This window comes from Pleuronectes platessa, chromosome 10 (assembly GCF_947347685.1).
Source record: "Pleuronectes platessa chromosome 10, fPlePla1.1, whole genome shotgun sequence".
NCBI classification, from domain to species: Eukaryota; Metazoa; Chordata; class Actinopteri; order Pleuronectiformes; family Pleuronectidae; genus Pleuronectes; species Pleuronectes platessa.
Genome location: NC_070635.1, coordinates 5883696 through 5901918, shown reverse-complemented (window position 1 = coordinate 5901918; position 18223 = coordinate 5883696). Strand labels below are relative to the sequence as shown.

Here is an 18223-nt window from a genome sequence, read left to right as displayed (position 1 = left end):
TGGAAGTCTGATAACGCTTCCAGCCTGAGAGGGGGCCGCCGGTTTGGCCACTGCACCCCCGGACTAGCTAGCTGTGTACCCCGCGCTGCTAAGTTAATGGGATGGAGCCGGGACCGTCTGGCGATGGTAGGTTTTTGATTTCCACTCCAATATGATCCAGAGTTATGGCTGCAGGTAGAGACTGCGGTGTTGGAACAGCGAGGCTCCGGAGCCTGGCCTTAGCATCGGGGTGTGGGGGGTACGTGCAAGGGGGCTCGGTGACAACCCCGTGTGCCGGGGAGGTGGGAGATGGAGGGGGTCTCTGTTTGCTGCAGGCTCAACACTTTGCACGAAACGCGATCATTTACTCAGAATTGTAGACGTTTGCAGCCTGGACCGTGTCCCCAGCCTGGACCGTGTCCCCAGCCCGGACCGTGTCCCCAGCCCGGACCATGTCCTCAGCCCGGACCGTGTCCTCAGCCTGGACCTTGTCCCCAGCCTGGACCGTGTCCCCAGCCTGGACCGTGTCCTCAGCCTGGACCTTGTCCTCAGCCTGGCGCGGGGGCAGGGAGGTCGTGGGAATCTCCGGCGAGGAGGGACGCGGTGAAGCCCGCCTTCCAGCAGCTGGTCTGCAGCCTTTTCAATGACAGGTTTTAAATGTGTCTGTAATCCACAGACGCACAGTGGGGACACAAGCATCCAGGCCCCGACAACCGCGGAGACAAATGCATTATCTATTTATGTGGAACCAGCAATAAGCATCAATTGAGGTGCGCTCACATCTGCAGCTGGATTTCACAAACCCTGGGTTTCAGGGCTGAGTGTGCTCTGCAGCCTCTGTGCCGGCTTAAGATTCACAGCCGGTGCTTTATTACTCAGTTATCATTGATCACATTTAATAAAAAGTCTATGCAGAGTCTGACTTCATGCCCAGTTCGGAAGTCCAGCCTATCGTGGACAATCTTGGACTTTGGCATTCATAAAGCAGCCTCACATCTTTGGAAGGGTTTCTGTGTTGCACGCAGAGTTCGTGATCTCTGAATATGCCCAGGTTGTCATTATCTGCAGAAGTTAAAGACAAGTTGTCAGATTGAAGTCACGTTGTTGTTGTAGATATTGAACCTTGAATTCAGTTGAATAGTTTTTTGGGGGGGGGAGGGCCCCTCGGACCCCAGATCTTAAAGTCTGCTTGAGGGTTCAAAGTGTGATGATTCAATGTGCTTGTTTTCCAGGATTGAGCTGATTGCCATATTTAGCTTGTGGTCAACAGCCAATTACACAGAGAGCCAACTGGTTTGGCTGAAACAATTAATGCATAATTGGTTCTTCCTTCTCTTTCATGCACTTGACCTGTTGTGATCTCCTAATGAGGGACCGGGTCTCAGAGTAAATATCCACTGCTGCTCGTCATTTTTAAATTGTAAAGGGTCTAATTAGTGTGATGGATTTCTAGTGTGTGTTTTCAATGTGTTCATAAATTTGAGCCCAGAAGTTTTCATCCTCAAGCATGAGCAACACTTGAGATCTGCTGTTACTGTCAAAGTCAGAATTTAATCTTTACAAGTTAAATACTGAAAACAGAGCGTACACAAATGTACTTGTGCTGTCTTTTTTGGAAATTATTCAAATAGTTTTGTACTGCAAAGCTGATAAAAAAGATCATGAATCAGGTAACTTCCAGATAAAATATTAACATAGTCCTTCCCGTGAGACTTGGGCTTATTACGTGTTACGTCATTGCAAAGTCAGTAAACAGTGTCGTGATCCTTCGTGGTGTGATGCCGCACCAAAGCTCTGATTTAAGTCTTACCGCCTTGGAAAGACTGCTATTGTCTCGGGCTATGTGAGAGCGCTGGCTCTGCTTCTCACCATCTGCCTTCACTGGCACGAGCGTGAAGTGTGTGTCATTGTGTGTGAGTGTGCGACCATTGCATTGCACTCTGTGCGGCGACATATAAACACACATACAGGCTTTCTTGCACATGGAGTATGCGGTGGACACATGTCCGGTGTCTGTGTTTTTAATATGTTCTTCAGATGTGTGAAGAACATATTAACAGACTCTGTGTTTTCTCGCTTATGTTACTCCTCCTGTCAGCTTGGCATCTTTGGAAGACTTAGCATCCATGTGATGAGTTCTGTGTTTGACTCAAGGATTTCCATAGCAGCTATTTAAAGCAGGGCCTAGTCCAGTTCGGGATACCCAGGCACTTTTGCATGATGTGGGAACGTGCTCAGTGTAGGACCAAAAAGGCCTAGGTCTCTTCAGCGTGACCACAGTGGCACCCTGCCTCCTCTCGTCTCCTGCTACACACACACACACACACACACACACACAGGTCCCCTGATATCCATGACAATACGGTGTTGCCGTGGTGTCTCCATGGTGAGGCTGGGAATGCAGAGGGGGGCCCCCTGTATTTGTGTGTATCAGTGTGTGTTCGCCGTGGCGAGGGCGCTCCCTCTGTCACACACCCATATTTGTGAGCGAGTGTGAGACAGAGGAGCAGGGCAGCTGGGGTCTTTGTTGTGGTGCTGGAGGAGGGCTGTTCTCTGGGGACCCAGAGGTTAAGGCACTGGGCCCCTCTCAGGCAGGAGTCACAGCTAGCCTCACATCTAGCACCCAGACCGGGACCCCCTCTCTGACTGGCTCAGACCTGTTTTTGAGACTTGACACTAAAGACACCGACGGTCAATTGGTTAATAGAATGTGGAGGGAAAAAGTTGTTGAAAATTAAGTTGTGCGTTCTCAGAACCCCGTCATGATTCCCTCAGCATAATGTGTTATTAAATTTAGGATATCCCCGTGTTTAAATACTGGGACAAGCCAGTATTTGTCATTTTGCTTGTTCAATTAATAAAATTATTAATGACAACCATAATTTTCGTGGAATGAACTTATCTTTTGATCACTTTGCGTGGAATTTCTATGAATGAATATCTGTTAATGATATGCAAAGAAGCATTTTTCTAATGTATTCTTTATCTTCCCCCACCCCCCACCACCCCTTGTCCATCCTCGTTTGACCTAATCTTCTCATTCTTCCTCCGTTTTGCTTTGTCAATCTTTTCCTCCATCACCCCCTTATTTTGCTTCAACACCTCTCTCTCTCTCTCTCTCTCTCTCTCTCTCTCTCTCTCTCTCTCTCTCTCTCTCTCTCTCTCTCTCTCTCTCTCTCTCCCTTTATTCCCTCCTCTCCCCGTCTCCTCGGTCACAAATTCACACTTTACAATCTTTCCTGTCCGTGTTCCGTCTGTTACTGCCACTTACTTTCGTGTCCACCTGTCATGTCCTCCTGGCCCCTGCCCACGCTTCCTTCCTGACTTCTGCCCACATTTCTTGTAATCGTTTTCCTGCCACTGATGTTCACATCCACCTCCTCTGCCCTCTCATGCTCAACCGCTCTTTATTTCCTGTGTGCTTGCTTTGCCCTCTGCCTCTGCACTTGCTGTGGCTTTTGTGCACACCCACTTTCTTTTCCTCATTCCTGCCGCCATTGTTTTGAACCTCCTCCCCTCTTCTACCTGTCCTTGCCCATGGCTCCCTTTCCTCTGGCTGTCCAGTGCCCATGGGGGAATTCCCCCCACCCCTGCAGCAGGTGTTCCATGCCCCTCGCCGGCCAGGAATGGGCACCGTGGGCAAGCCCATCAAGCTGCTGGCCAACTATTTTGAAGTTGAGATCCCAAAGATGGACGTCCACCACTATGAGGTGGACATTAAGCCCGACAAGTGCCCAAGACGAGTCAACAGGTAAGAAAGTCACAGTCATGCTTTTTCTTATTTTTTCCGTCTCTGATGTCCCACAAAAAAATCTGTGTGTGTCAGTTGCTATTTGTCGTAAGCTATTATTACATTGTGGCAGCAAAGCATGAATTTTAAATGAAATTGGATAATAAAAGCCCAACAGCCACTTATAATCACTGTGGTGTCAGTCTTTCAGGAGGCGGCAGCCACAGCGTTCATCAACATGAACAATTCAGCAATTACACATTTAAATACTGTGTAACACTTTGTCACAATGATTTATTTGTTTTTACGGGTTGATTGCCATGTACAAAAAAAGTTAGTCTTACTCATTTATTACATATATTAAGGGAAACACATGGATGGGGGGGGGGGGGGTGCAGTATCAGTAGAAGTAAATCACTCAAATCAGAGGAAAACAATCGGAACATTTTGACCTGCTCATTCATGTTATAGATTATACTCGGCTCAATATGGAGAGTTGATCTTCTGTGTAAATCAAATCAAGTCCATGAATCTGTTCAGAATTAGGCATAAATAAGTACGTATGATTTTCAGACCATGTTAAGCTGCAGGAATCCCCCTCTTCCTGCAGTAGCTGCACTTAGATGACTGGACTAGGCAGATGGTGGAGTTCGAAGTGAATCCCAGGCCTCTTTTAATGCAGATATCCCACCATGTTGTCACTAAGAGGACCAATCATTTTGCCACCTATGCTTGTTTACACTGGAACAAACAATCCTGCACACCGCCATCCCAGTGTGTAATGTTAAGTAGAGCTCGACGACATACTAGTTAGCCAGTATGAGCCTTTCACTGACATATTGATATGAAAATATTTGATGAGATAACATGCTTGAGTTATGAAATTGGAGGCACGATGTTAAACACAACAATGTCCAACAACTTTCCTTTTACACAGATGCCGAAATACCTTTGTGACTCCCTTTAGTTTTTAACAGAATGCCGAGGTGCAACATTCCCATCTTGAACACCGTGTAAAAGCAGCTTAGCTGAACTGAAGAGTTCTGCTTTGATGGCTTTGGTCACGGCTCTCCAGAAAGCCCATTCCTCTTAAAACCAAAAAGAGAGACTGTCTTGTCTGCCTGTGAGGGAAGAGGGGTGACAGGCCACAAAGTGGATGTTTCATCATATGTGATTGAGGAGAACTCATCTTTTCACAAATGCATGAATGTCGTCTTTACTCATCTTCATCTGCTCTTGATTCCAAGCAGAAGTTGCAGTGTCTTGTGATTGTCTATGTGACTTTTCGAATGTGGGGCTAGTGGATCATCTCTTATGATCATTTTAAGCTTGAGAAAGACAGGATGGAATGGAGAGAAATCTGTCTTTTAATCTAGAAAACCTTAATTGAGTTTTATTACAAAGGTACATCTGCTTCAGTGGCATCTGGATATTTGAAGCCAGATGTTTATATGAGAACCTGGTGTGGCCATAACTGTTGAACGTCGGCAGTTTTAATAAATGAGATGTTGAATCTCTTTTTGCGTGTTTCCTCAAGTGAAATTAACTACCCCAACTCTGAAAGAAACAACTTAACATAACTTATCTTTGTCTGCTAAAACAGCGTTGACCCTTTACTTGTGTCCTCAAACAATCTGTTGGTGAAATCCTTGCCCATCTCAGCAGTGATTGTCCGGAGATCCCTCGGGCAGAGTCCTTGAGCTTCACTCTCTCACTAATTGCCAAGTTTGTGAACAGAAACAAGTGAAGCACAACCGTAATCTTTGTGTTTGTTATCAAACAGGCCTCAGACAACTTGAAATTTGAAAGAAGAATCTCTGAAATTTGCATGTGTTGGAGCCATATTCTCTCACATTCAGAGAGGGTCTTTGAGCTTCACTCTCTTTTAGCTTTAATGTTTTGGACAAAGGGTCCAAGAAGGCATGCAAAGGTCGAGCCCTCTGACCTTTCCCTTTTCAGAGGACTCCTCATCCCCCAAACTCGTATGAAGGCCAAGGCACCGTGCGCTGAAAGGTGGCCCGCCACCCAGACCCTCTCTCCCTTTGTCCTTGCCTCCCCCCCATGACCATGAAATATTGCACCCACCAGCTGTATCCTCCTTGATCAATATCCCGTCATCTGAAGAACGTCCCCCCTCTCAGCCGATCACAATAGAGCATCTCGATCAGGCAATGGGCTTTATTGACAGAGTATTGTGTTGATGCGTTTTTCCCCCTACAGGGAGGTGGTGGAGTACATGGTGCAACACTTCAAGCCCCAGCTCTTTGGCGACAGGAAGCCGGTGTATGACGGCAAGAAGAACATCTACACGGTGCTCCCACTTCCAATCGGGAGTGAGAAGGTGAGGGTTTGCAGGGGATTCATTGAACGCTGCTACATTACTCAATAAGCACCAACGAATCTCCCCTCAGGGATCAATACATTCTCTCTCATGCTCTGTTTGCAAGAATTAGAGTTTCTCTTGCAGAGGGAGTGAATAGCATGCACAATTTACTGTTTTCCATTTACTGCAGAGCCCATATGTCGACCGTTTAAAGAAACAACTTACCATCTGGTTTGATACTTTTAGTTTGAAGGTTTAGGACGAATAAAACAAGATCAATCTTATCTCAATAATATATTTTAAAGATGTATACTTATGGGAATATGTTTATTTGCTGTCTTGCAGAGATTAAGTCGGGAAGATCTATGCCCAGTTTATATCCGTCTTGTAATTGTGTCACAGACAGTAGCCAGTTAGCTCAGGTTAGCATAAATACTGGAAATGACAAGACTTTGAGAAGATATAACAAGGCACATTGTCCCCTTTAAAACTGCAACTTGAATTTTAACTCATTTGTTTTTTAAACCTGAATCTTAGCATGTCAAACCCAGGCTCAATGACATGTAGTCATATTAAGGAAGTCAAATAGGTGTGGAGGTAAAAATCATGCTGGCTTATGGGTTGTTGAAATGTCAGGAACAGGTAACCAGGCTAAAAATATCCTTCTTGTAAAAAGTAATTAAGGAAATGCCCTTTTGAGTTATAAGTACATTAAACCACACAGCCAGATGTATTTTTATTTCATCAACATTACTGTTCTCCTCCTGCAGTTTTTGTTCCTCATCGCTTCTCTCTGTTTCTGTCCTCCGTCTCTCCAGGTGGATTTTGAGGTGACCATCCCAGGCGAGGGTAAGGACCGAATCTTCAAGGTGTCCATCCGTTGGCTGGCCAAGGTTTCATGGCGCCTGCTGCAGGAGACTCTGGTCAGTGGCCGCCTGCAGGTCCCCCTCGACTCAGTTCAAGCCCTGGACGTGGCCATGCGCCACCTGGCCTCTATGAGGTAAAGGAACCCTACTGTGATACCAACACCTCTGGAAAACATACTAACACTGTACAGATGCATGTCTTAAAAGCACTGGGGTAAGATACTGAGCCCCAAATTGCCACTTATAGAAATAAACTGGATAGATGGATGGACTGTGTGAATGTGTGTGTGAATGGCAAAAAACCTGAGTGGTCATCAAGCCTAGAAAAGTGCTAAATTTAGACCGTTGACTGGAATTATCACATTTTCAGAGAAGTGGTGACCAAGCAGCTGACTCAGGTTTCTTACAGGATTGTTACATTCACTTGCATCAGACTTCTTAGCTCCCGGGGTCAGAGTCACCAAACAAAAGATGCTTGCTAGCTGAGACGTGAGTGTCCTCTGAACAATGCTGAGCAGGGTAATGATGATAACTGGCTCCAGGACTTGACCTGAAAATGGTCCAATAGGAAAACTTAAAATTCACAGATGTTTACCTCAACATGTTTGATTGAGAAAGCTCTGTTCTTAAGTCAAATTGAGTATTTTCCGTGCAGGTTTTCTTGTTTTTTAATGTTTACCAGGTGATGACTTATCCCGATGCCTCCTACATGAGACATAAGCTTTACTCAACATGAAGTCACTCTGAAGTCAATGTGCTAACTCAGTGAAGTCACTCTGCGCGTTCATTAATTTCATCTTCTCCCCTCTACCTCCTCTAATTAGGTACACTCCAGTGGGCCGCTCGTTTTTCTCCCCACCTGAAGGATACTACCACCCACTGGGTGGGGGGAGGGAAGTCTGGTTTGGCTTCCACCAGTCTGTGCGCCCCGCCATGTGGAAGATGATGCTCAACATTGATGGTGAGTCACTGAAGACAAGCTCACCAGAGAGTGTGTGAAGTCACCCAGTGATCTCAGTGCGGGATTGTTTCCTGACATTGCATGACCAAGCAGGAGCAGTGGAACAGAAATGCCTGAAAGTCGAATTTAACACAAAGCCGATGGGAAATGTCTGTTGCTCTCCTTTCTAATAGCCGCTCGTAACATTAGACTCCATATGCATTGAAGTTTTAGGACAATCCCGGTTAAAGGTGTGGACATCCATGTTCCTTCTGTCAGGTTTCTCCTTTTCCCTGAACATACATGTTCTCTGTCTCCCTCTAGTGTCCGCCACGGCCTTCTACAAAGCCCAGCCTGTAATTGAGTTCATGTGTGAGGTTCTGGACATTCGCAACATCGACGAGCAGCCGAAGACTCTCACGGACTCACAGAGGGTTCGGTTCACAAAGGAGATTAAAGGTGCATTGCTGGAGAGTATAAAAGTCCCATACAATTTTTAAAAAAAAACATTTCTCCCAGATGTCGCTAATCAAATCATATTTACTTACTTTACTCCTGCCATTTCAAAACACCTCCCTATATCTTGTTCGTTAAACATTATATTTGCATTTTGATTTGTTACTTTGTGAGTGTGATGATTCCTTTTCTTCTAACGATTTCATGTGTCTTCCTTTGTCACTATAAGTTAATTCTTGTGTACCCGGCTTGGTGTTGGCAGGCTTGAAGGTGGAGGTGACACACTGCGGCCAAATGAAGAGAAAATATCGCGTATGCAATGTCACCCGACGTCCTGCCAGCCATCAGACGTAAGTCAACAGACGGCAGTAAACTCAGTTTATTACAGTAATCTGGCAGATTCCTCTGCTAATACAAAAACCACATGCTGGACTGACGTACATGTCCTGAATAGACATCTTTAATACATTAGTTTTGGACTCTGAAGAGTTGAATGCTGGTCCTTTTCTTTCGGATGTATAATAATTTATGTTTGTCTTTCTTTTTGACAGGTTTCCCCTCCAGCTCGAAAGTGGGCAGACCGTAGAATGTACAGTGGCCCAGTACTTCAAGCAGAAGTACAATCTGCAGCTTAAGTACCCCCACCTACCCTGTCTACAGGTGGGCCAGGAGCAGAAGCACACATACCTGCCCCTGGAGGTGAGGAAGTTTGAGGATGATTCAATTTCTACTGCTCAAACACTTAACCCACCATCTTGTGTTCATATGTAATCCTTAGTAGCAGCATTAGTGCATGTGAATCACCAGTGATTTCACCCTAATTAATTGATATTTACGTGTTCCAGGTTTGTAACATTGTAGCTGGTCAGCGATGCATCAAGAAGCTGACGGATAACCAGACCTCCACTATGATCAAAGCCACAGCTCGCTCCGCGCCCGACAGACAAGAGGAGATCAGCCGGCTGGTGAGTTGTACAGAAATAGTCAAAGCCGGCCATTTATTAGTGTCTAAGTCCCAAAGGGTGGCAGCATCTGAACGATGACCTTCTCTGTCCACAGATGAAGAATGCCAACTTCAACCTGGACCCGTACATCCAGGAGTTTGGGATCAAGGTGAAAGATGAGATGGCTGAAGTGACGGGCAGAGTGCTGCCGGCCCCTATCCTGCAGTATGGAGGACGGGTAAAAAAACTAATAAATCATTCATCAACTTAAAAGAATCAATTTGTGAGTTAAAAGAAATCACTCAAAAGTGTGTTTGCTGTCGCTCTGACCTGATTTCTCTTCTCTGCACAGAATCGTGCCATAGCTACCCCCAACCAGGGAGTGTGGGACATGAGAGGGAAGCAGTTCTACAACGGCATTGAGATCAAAGTTTGGGCGATCGCCTGCTTTGCCCCCCAGAAACAGTGCAGAGAGGAGGTGCTCAAGTAAGAACTAATGAGCAGTGAGATTTCATTCTGTGAAGGGGAATTAAACCCAATTTCCTGAAACATTCTTTGACATTTCTGTTCCACTAACAGTTTTTAGTGTTCTAGCTTTAGCTTGCATAGCTCAATAATCTACTCTGGTCTCCTCCCAGGAACTTCACAGACCAGCTGCGTAAGATCTCCAAGGATGCCGGGATGCCAATTCAGGGCCAGCCATGCTTCTGTAAATACGCCCAGGGAGCCGACAGTGTGGAGCCCATGTTCCGACACCTGAAGAACACCTACTCTGGACTGCAGCTCATCATCGTCATCCTGCCAGGAAAAACTCCTGTCTATGGTATTCTATGTTATTTGATATTCGATCCAAATAATTAGATAATGAAATAAGAAAGTGACTATAATACTCGTCAAAGATACACATGAGGAAATAGGAAGACAGATAATCAGAAAGCTGACTTCACCGAATGCTTCCTCTGCTCTTTGGCATCATTGATTTACTCATAATGTTTCCAAACTGTTGTCTGTAGCGGAGGTGAAGCGCGTGGGGGACACCCTCCTCGGCATGGCCACACAGTGTGTCCAGGTGAAGAACGTGGTGAAGACGTCCCCTCAGACCCTCTCCAACCTCTGCCTCAAGATCAACGTGAAGCTGGGAGGTATCAACAACATCCTGGTGCCTCATCAACGGTGAGATACTGTTTGGTTGCTTTTGAATTTCGTTGCAAACATTTATTGAGCAGGAGAACTACTGGGATAATGTAGATAACACAACTGTCACACACACACAACAGTTGTTTGACCAAAGACTTAAGTCAAAGGGTCTGAATCAAAAGACTTGAGGGTGTAACTGTTCCATATATGTTATACCCTTTATCTTATAAAGGTAATTTTTAAGTGGCTCTTGCAAATAACACTTAAGTTGGTGAAACTTGTTATAATCGGTGTCCATGAACAACTTCTGCACCTTTCAATTCAAGTGAAAGCTCTCAATGTTCCACTGGATGAACTCAATGACCCGTCTCAGCTCTCAGCCTGCACTGTCTTTATGAGCAAGTGTAAATTGCATCTCCTCCTCCATTTGCACTCACAGGTCAGCCGTGTTCCAGCAGCCGGTTATCTTCCTGGGAGCGGACGTCACCCACCCCCCGGCTGGAGATGGCAAGAAGCCCTCCATTACTGCTGTAAGTCTCAGAAGTAACGCCTTCATTTAACTGCACCAGTTGACCTTGAACACAATCTCAGGAAAAGGAGGGGAATGAATTATCGTGCGTTACACAGACCAAGGCCATTCGTCAAATGTGGGTTTGCATGTTCACAGCTTGGGTGGAGGTAGTGAAGTATAACTTCTGAAGGGCATTTCTCATGATTCCTACTTATTTTTAGAAGATTTGACCCTGAAGAGATGTTTTACAGAGTGGGTTTGGGTTTGCTGTTTATCACAGTTACTGGAGCCAGACAATACAGATTTGGTATAAATGGACAGTCACACATTAAGTTCCAGGAAATGTTTTTACCCCCCAAAAAGTCCCGGCTTATGAAAGTACAGCTTGTTGCACTGAAAACATTTAATTATCGGAATTTTAGGCCTAAAAAGTCTTAAATATGTTAAAATGTGACTTGCCCAGGTCTTACTTATTTAATTTTTTTACATTAATTTAATGCTTGTTTCACCGTGCTGAAATTTTTTTTATCTACCTTATTACCTTATCATCAATTAATGGGAAGCGTAAGTAATTCTGGGACTCTGATTCCCGGAATGGTCGTAGATCACACAGGTCTTAAATTGAATTTATTATGACCATCTGCTTAATGCGTTTGTCTGCCACTTAGATCAACCAGCAAGTCAAAGTAATGCATTTATTTGCATCGCAGAATTGATCCACATGAATATCAGGCTTTTTTGCATCTCACAGATGACTACAAATCTCCATATACACAATATATCTGGTGAACAGTTGCCTTCATGATCAGTGGGTTTGAGCCATGGTCGCTCTTTTTCAACCCATTTCAAAGCCATAAAATACTTAGTACACCTGATCAGAAGTGTACCATTGAAAATTAAAGTATAGTGTGGCTGGATTCAACACTTCTTTCTTAGCCATTTAAAAAAAATACTCTATCAAGGATATGTAAATTATGCAAATGACCTCAGGATGTCGTAGGAAAACAAACACACATGGTTGGTTGAGGCTGCCTGGTAACAGTGGCACCGGGTGACCATGGTGCATGTCAGCGCTGGTGAAGAAGAATCCTATAAAGCAATAAATAACATGTTTGAGAGAGAAGAGCTTTATCTTTAATCACTTATAACATTTAGCTCACATATTATTTACAGCCTGTATTTAGTTTGACTGTTATTGTGAATGTAAGTTAGAAATGGGACAAACAGTCATCTTCATCACCTTGGGCACTGGGATACATTTTGAGATTATCATTAAACAATCATTAGTTGTAGCCCAAATTTACTGGTTTATTAGGTATTACAGGCTTTTCATAACAAAACAGATATGTTATATTGTAGAGCTGTAGAAATGCTTTCCATGATCAACATTTCAAAACACCGACTTACACCTTTTCTGATTAATTCTATTTTTGCTCAAGGCCCCAACGACGTCGTGCTTTGAAACTCTGCACCTTTAGAAACGTCTGTATTCGAGTTTTGTTTAGTTCACAATGACTGAGGCTGAACAAAAGCAAAAAGTAACGAGAGAGGAACCGGTGAGCTCATCACTGACTCGCGTTCAAAAAGGAAATGACGTCAAACCCCCCCCCCCCCCCGTCTGCCCTTGACCTCAGCTCAGCTGTGGTTGGCTGTGTTGTTGCCTAGCACTTATGACAGACGCTTGAGTCATGCAGCGAGAGGAACCGGCGGGGGAGAGCGGGTTCGTCTGGATCCTCCTGGCTGAGGAGAGAACTGGTGAAAGTGATGATTACAGAGGAGAGATGTGAAGGAGGAAAAGGAAAAGGTTGATGCTGAGCCTGCCACACGTTCCGCTCGCAGCCTCTAGGGGAAGCTCACATACAAAAATACATATTAGGGAAAAAAAAGGGAAAACTGAGAGAGTACAATGAGACCTTTCCAGTTAAAATTATGTAAATCCACACCCTATCAAAGTGTTTTTCATTTTTGTATATTCTTCTTCTCAGTAGCCTATTTTGTTGTTTCTCCTGGACAGAGCCTGTGAGTTTATTTGGAGAACAAACCAGCTTATTGTGTCCAGTGGCACAGATATTTCCCTTTTATGTTCCCAGTATGAATCAAATCACTGATCCTGACCATGCCTCGTTCCTCTCTCTCCCAGGTGGTAGGCAGTATGGATGCTCATCCCAGCAGATACTGTGCCACAGTGCGAGTCCAGAGACCCAGGCAGGAGATCATTGAAGACTTGTCTTACATGGTCAAAGAGCTTCTAATTCAGTTCTACAAGTCCACTCGCTTCAAGCCCACCAGGATCATCTTCTACAGAGATGGGGTTCCTGAGGGACAGCTGCCACAGGTATATGTGATGTTTTTTTATCCTTTTTTTTCTTTCCTTTAGTGATAGATGCTTTATAAAAACGCGGCTTAAGTGCTGATAAAGAATTCTCTTGTGTAGATTCTTCATTACGAGCTCCTGGCCATCAGAGACGCCTGCATCAAGCTGGAGAAGGACTATCAGCCAGGCATCACCTACATCGTGGTGCAGAAACGCCACCACACACGACTCTTCTGTGCTGACAAGTCTGAAAGAGTGAGCGTTTTCATCATTTACACAATTTGTACACATAAAATAAATTGTCTTTTCTTTTGATTGATAATTGTAACCCTGCCTCTTCTTTTGATAGATTGGGAAGAGTGGGAATATTCCTGCAGGGACTACAGTGGACACCAGCATCACTCATCCCTTTGAGTTTGACTTCTACCTGTGCAGCCATGCAGGCATACAGGTAATAACAGAAACTAAATGCTTTCCTGCTCGTGGGTAATAGCATTTGTTTGAATTCTCTGAATAGACATAGAGAATACCCTTGTCTCCAAATACCTCACATCACGTCCCTTGTCCGTCTGTCTCTAGGGTACCAGCCGGCCGTCTCATTACTACGTCCTTTGGGACGACAATCGTTTCACGGCTGATGAGTTGCAGATTCTAACCTACCAGTTGTGCCACACATATGTGCGTTGTACCCGCTCAGTGTCCATCCCTGCTCCAGCCTACTATGCTCGTCTTGTGGCCTTCCGTGCCCGCTACCACCTGGTGGACAAAGAACATGACAGGTTAGTGTGGGTGTGAACGATGTAAAGGCTTCCTCTCACTTTGATAAACTGTGATCCCATATGTGGTTCCCAGAATTCTTACAACCCACAGGAATTGGATCCTTTTCATCCTATTTGTTCTCTTTGTCACAAATATATGAAACAAAGTACATTTATTCTACAACACATGAAGAGTAGCTGATCTTTTGCTCTGCTTTTTCTTCCCTTGTCTTCTCTGCAGTGGCGAGGGCAGCCACGTGTCTGGTCAGAGTAACGGTCGAGACCCACAGGCGCTGGCCAAGGCTGTTCAGATTCACCACGACACCCTGAGGACCATGTACTTTGCCTGAGCTACACCCACCATCACAACCATCAACCCCTCCCACCTCATTTTCTACCTGAGTGGGCAGACAGCCCATCACCACCTCATCCCCATCCCTTATTCCCAATGACTGCCCACTACACACACACACTCCACAGACCTGCCGGTCAATCCCCCAAATCCAAGAAACATAAAGCCCTTCACCTGTAAAACACAGGCAGACTCAACAGCGCTCATGCACTCAAAAGGTTATGAATATTATTATTGTCATTTTGTTCTTTTTACTTCTCCAGGACTCTATTGCTCTTTTTATGTTGAATTTTTAAAACGTGGTTATAATTATGTAATTGTATTGCATCGCTACCTTCACACTCCTATGTATATAAGTATGCAATACGGATGGGAGGAAAACAGGCGATAAAAAGAAAGAAAATCCTGAACACTTTTTAAACTGCCACCACGATGCTGCCTCTTTACCCATCCGAACACCGGATACCAGTGTTCCCAGCCCCTGAGTACTGGGATCATCCAGAGGGGTGGTACTGGGCACGCACACTTACATGTATCATTTTAACGTTACCATGAACTACATTCATGTTTTTTTTATGTTTTATGAATAATGTAATTTTTGCCTTGAGGAGGTATGGCACATTAGCACTTAGTGTTAGCATGTAGGTGCCACCGGTCCTGCACGTAAGAGTTTGTTAGTACATGTGAGGCCAGCCCCCTGGTCTTCTCTGTAGCAGAGGCAGAAAGAGCAGGTGTAGCATATTGTAGACACAGGAGGAAAGTCCTGCCGGGCACTCTGTGCTGGTTAGCCAGTCCCTTAGAGACTTAGCCTATAGCGGCAACCTTAGCATAACAGTAGAGGGACCATTTGCATAGAGTGTATCAGATAGACTTGCACCCCATGCACCTAAGCCAGCATTATTAACCAGCCAAAAGTGATGCCAACCAATGGAAAAGGGGCCCTTAAACAGGAAGATCTTTTATTTCTGTCTTTTAGGCTATACGAGGCACTTTTTATTTCCTTATTGTTTTGTTTTTTTACTTCCAAATGGTGAGACTTGTCTGTACTGAGGCTTCACACACACACACACACACACACACACACACACACACACACACACACACACACACACACACACACACAAACACTACGTTGAAGTTTTCACACTCGCACAGCTTTCCGAACAAATGGGTAACTAAGGCAATAGGCACCACTTCTCTGTAGATTTCAATGCAGGCAAATTCAGTATGAAGTCTTTGATCACTTAAGTGCTGCAGAGCTGAACTCTCATTCAGCAGTTGACCTTGCTCCGATCATTCTGCACATTCCTACTCGGATCAGTGGAGATGACGCCGGCTTCCACCCACGCACCTCTTCAAGTACCTGTACACAGCATCCTGCACATGTCCCATTTTTATACGAAGCTCTTTCCCTCTGCAGGCAGTTACAACTCACAGCCTGGATAGCAGAAGCACACACCCTGCCCCCCCCCCCCCCCTCCCCCTTACCTCTAAGTCTCTCTCTCAGCATGTAGAGACCAACCTCTTCAAATGCACTTGTCCCCCTTTATTTCCCTCCAAAGCCAAACTGTCACTTGTCACCTTTTCCATTGTCACCTCGTCTTCTCACTTTCCCTTTGAGCCTGCAGCATCCCCTGCCCCAATCCCTTAGCTCGTGTTCGCCAATCCCCCGTTGGTGCTCTGTGTGCATGGGCGACACAGATATGGGATTGCAAAATTGGACAGGGTGGGCCACTATGAATTCTTCTCAATACGCCCTGCCTCTACATCTCGTCACTTTCTGGATTAATGGAAAAAAACCTGCATGTAATTATTCTCCGACTGGATATGTTGAGCCACCTTATTTTGGTTTTCTTAGAGGTAGGAGCCTCGCGCTCACCACTGCCTGTCAGTCCTTTTTCCTCGATTGTGTAATGGTTATAAAGACTGCTTTTTCTTTCGTTATTATTATTATGAATATTGTGACTAGAGTCAGAGTGTATCCTCAAGAGGGCACTGTGGAGACGGTCTCAGAATTCCACCTCAGTTGCCCTTTAAGCGCCTCAAATCTTGTCTGATGGTTGGAGCCCCTTTGAGCTGAAAGGGATCAAAAGATAAGAGATCAGATGAGTTTGATTTTTAAAACATGTTTATGAACGTAAATAATCAAAATGCCTTTGTACTGATCCTTCATTGTGTCCAAGGTGATTTGTATATATAAATATATAATAGTAACCCGTTCTGTATTTTGGCTCACCGGTTGCCGGGCCTTTCACAGTCGGGGCCAGTGTTCCCCTCATTCTGTGCTTAAAAAAAGATTAAAAAAATAATTCAGACTGGGGTCATTTTCCCAGCACAACTGAAACCAGATGCAGTTCTTCAGTCACTGAAGCCACAAAGCACCTTGCAAAGGGGGAGACCAAATGGCAGTCACCCTGGAAGTGCATCATGTGGACAAAGGAGAGTCCACTTCCTCCACACAGCCTCACTGTCTGACGAAGCAATATTGAAGCCACTGATCAACAACAGTTCTTGTCATAGCACTTCCCAGTAGATTTGAATGAAATGCTGCAGAAGCATATTATCTTGGCTCTGTATGTGATAATATGGGAACTCTGTTGGGGAGGGTTATTTTTTAAAGAAAATAAATTTGTTTTTTATTACTCCTGTGTGTTTTTTTCCTCTTATAACATTAACTGGTTTACTTCTTGACCAGATTACTATACTAGGATGTTTATTGTGTCTTTACAGACCCTCTCTACATGTGTTACTATCATTATTTCCCCTAACTCTCAGAAACTAGCCTTTTCTACGAGGCAAAATCGACAAAGATCCACTGGTACCAGCTCCAAAGATACAATAGCATAATATAAGAAGTTTACCATGTTACAGCAACTAAAGTGAATAGTCAAATACACACTTAGTGAAGGTTATCAAGTTAAACAAATACAAAAGTACCGAGTGAAATGCTAGTTTTCTTTGACAGTGACCTCAGCATTTATATGGTTTCATGCTGGTCCCAGGTCAGTTGTCAGCATTTGATTACTTAGACTCAACTTCAATCTACACTCTCTTAAGCTTAAGCTATAGTAAGAACACGAAATAAATTGACATCAGAACAAATTTCCTGTTCCCTAAACTTTCAGTTTTGAACATAGACCGTATATAAAAAAGTGAATGATGGGCTTTTAAAACCTGTCACCAAGTATTGTACTTATAGAATAGTTAACATAGGGTTACCACTGGGTATAAACACAATATATTTTTGTGGCATCTGGGTATTTGTTTACTTTGATTTCAGTTTAAATCAAAGTTCAAAAACATAAAGCTGAAGTTGTAACAGGAATTAATTGGACATCAAAGCAGATGACATGTTCCCTAAACATCCGGGTTCAAACCAGATGTGATGATCCATAGATTCCGGTTTAAGAAATACTTTAAAAACCTGTCACCCAGTAATGTACTTAGAGAAAAGTAAAACACTGTGTATAAACACAATATAACGTGAAAATGTAAATATGTGCCGGTTTTTGCAGGTTTCTTTGATAATAAACGTAGGATTTTATACTTTTGTGGCTCCTGGGAAATTGTCAGCATTTGTTTACTGTGATTTCACTTCAATATTTGATTTTCATAATATTAAAACTGAATCCAGAAGAAGAAGTGATTTGTCATCAAAGCAGATGACATGTTCCCTAAACTTCCGGGTTAAAACCAGATGTGATGAATATAACGCCAAAAATGTAAATATGTGCTAGTTTTTGTATGGTTTTTTGATAATAAACTTATGATTTTATACGTTTCTGGCTCCTGGGCAGTTTTCAGCATTTGTTTACTTTGATTTCACCACAATATTTGATTTTCAAAAACTTAAAAGTGAAGTGGGAACAGAAATTAATAGGACATGTTCCCTAAACGTCCGTGTTCAAAGCAG

General features: G+C 44.0%; 1 protein-coding gene across 1 annotated transcript; it reads left to right on the top strand.

The window, feature by feature from the left end:
* On the top strand, positions 1 to 16952 carry ago1 (argonaute RISC component 1). Its single transcript, XM_053433605.1, has 19 exons — positions 1 to 126; positions 3544 to 3730; positions 5930 to 6050; positions 6851 to 7032; positions 7723 to 7859; positions 8163 to 8297; positions 8557 to 8644; positions 8846 to 8993; positions 9140 to 9259; positions 9354 to 9476; positions 9591 to 9724; positions 9877 to 10061; positions 10252 to 10411; positions 10815 to 10905; positions 13027 to 13221; positions 13321 to 13455; positions 13550 to 13651; positions 13780 to 13979; positions 14200 to 16952. The coding sequence occupies exons 1-19, from the start codon at positions 102 to 104 to the stop codon at positions 14306 to 14308; spliced, it is 2577 nt and encodes an 858-aa protein (XP_053289580.1). The 5' UTR covers positions 1 to 101; the 3' UTR covers positions 14309 to 16952.
* Positions 16953 to 18223: the final 1271 nt, after the last annotated feature.

Coding starts and splice junctions, on each gene's coding strand:
- ago1 (XM_053433605.1), top strand. CDS start 102: ATGGAGCCGGGACCGTCTGGCGATG. Junction 3,731..5,929: donor TGCCCAAGACGAGTCAACAG/GTAAGAAAGTCA, acceptor TTCCCCCTACAG/GGAGGTGGTGGAGTACATGG. Junction 7,860..8,162: donor GATGATGCTCAACATTGATG/GTGAGTCACTGA, acceptor GTCTCCCTCTAG/TGTCCGCCACGGCCTTCTAC.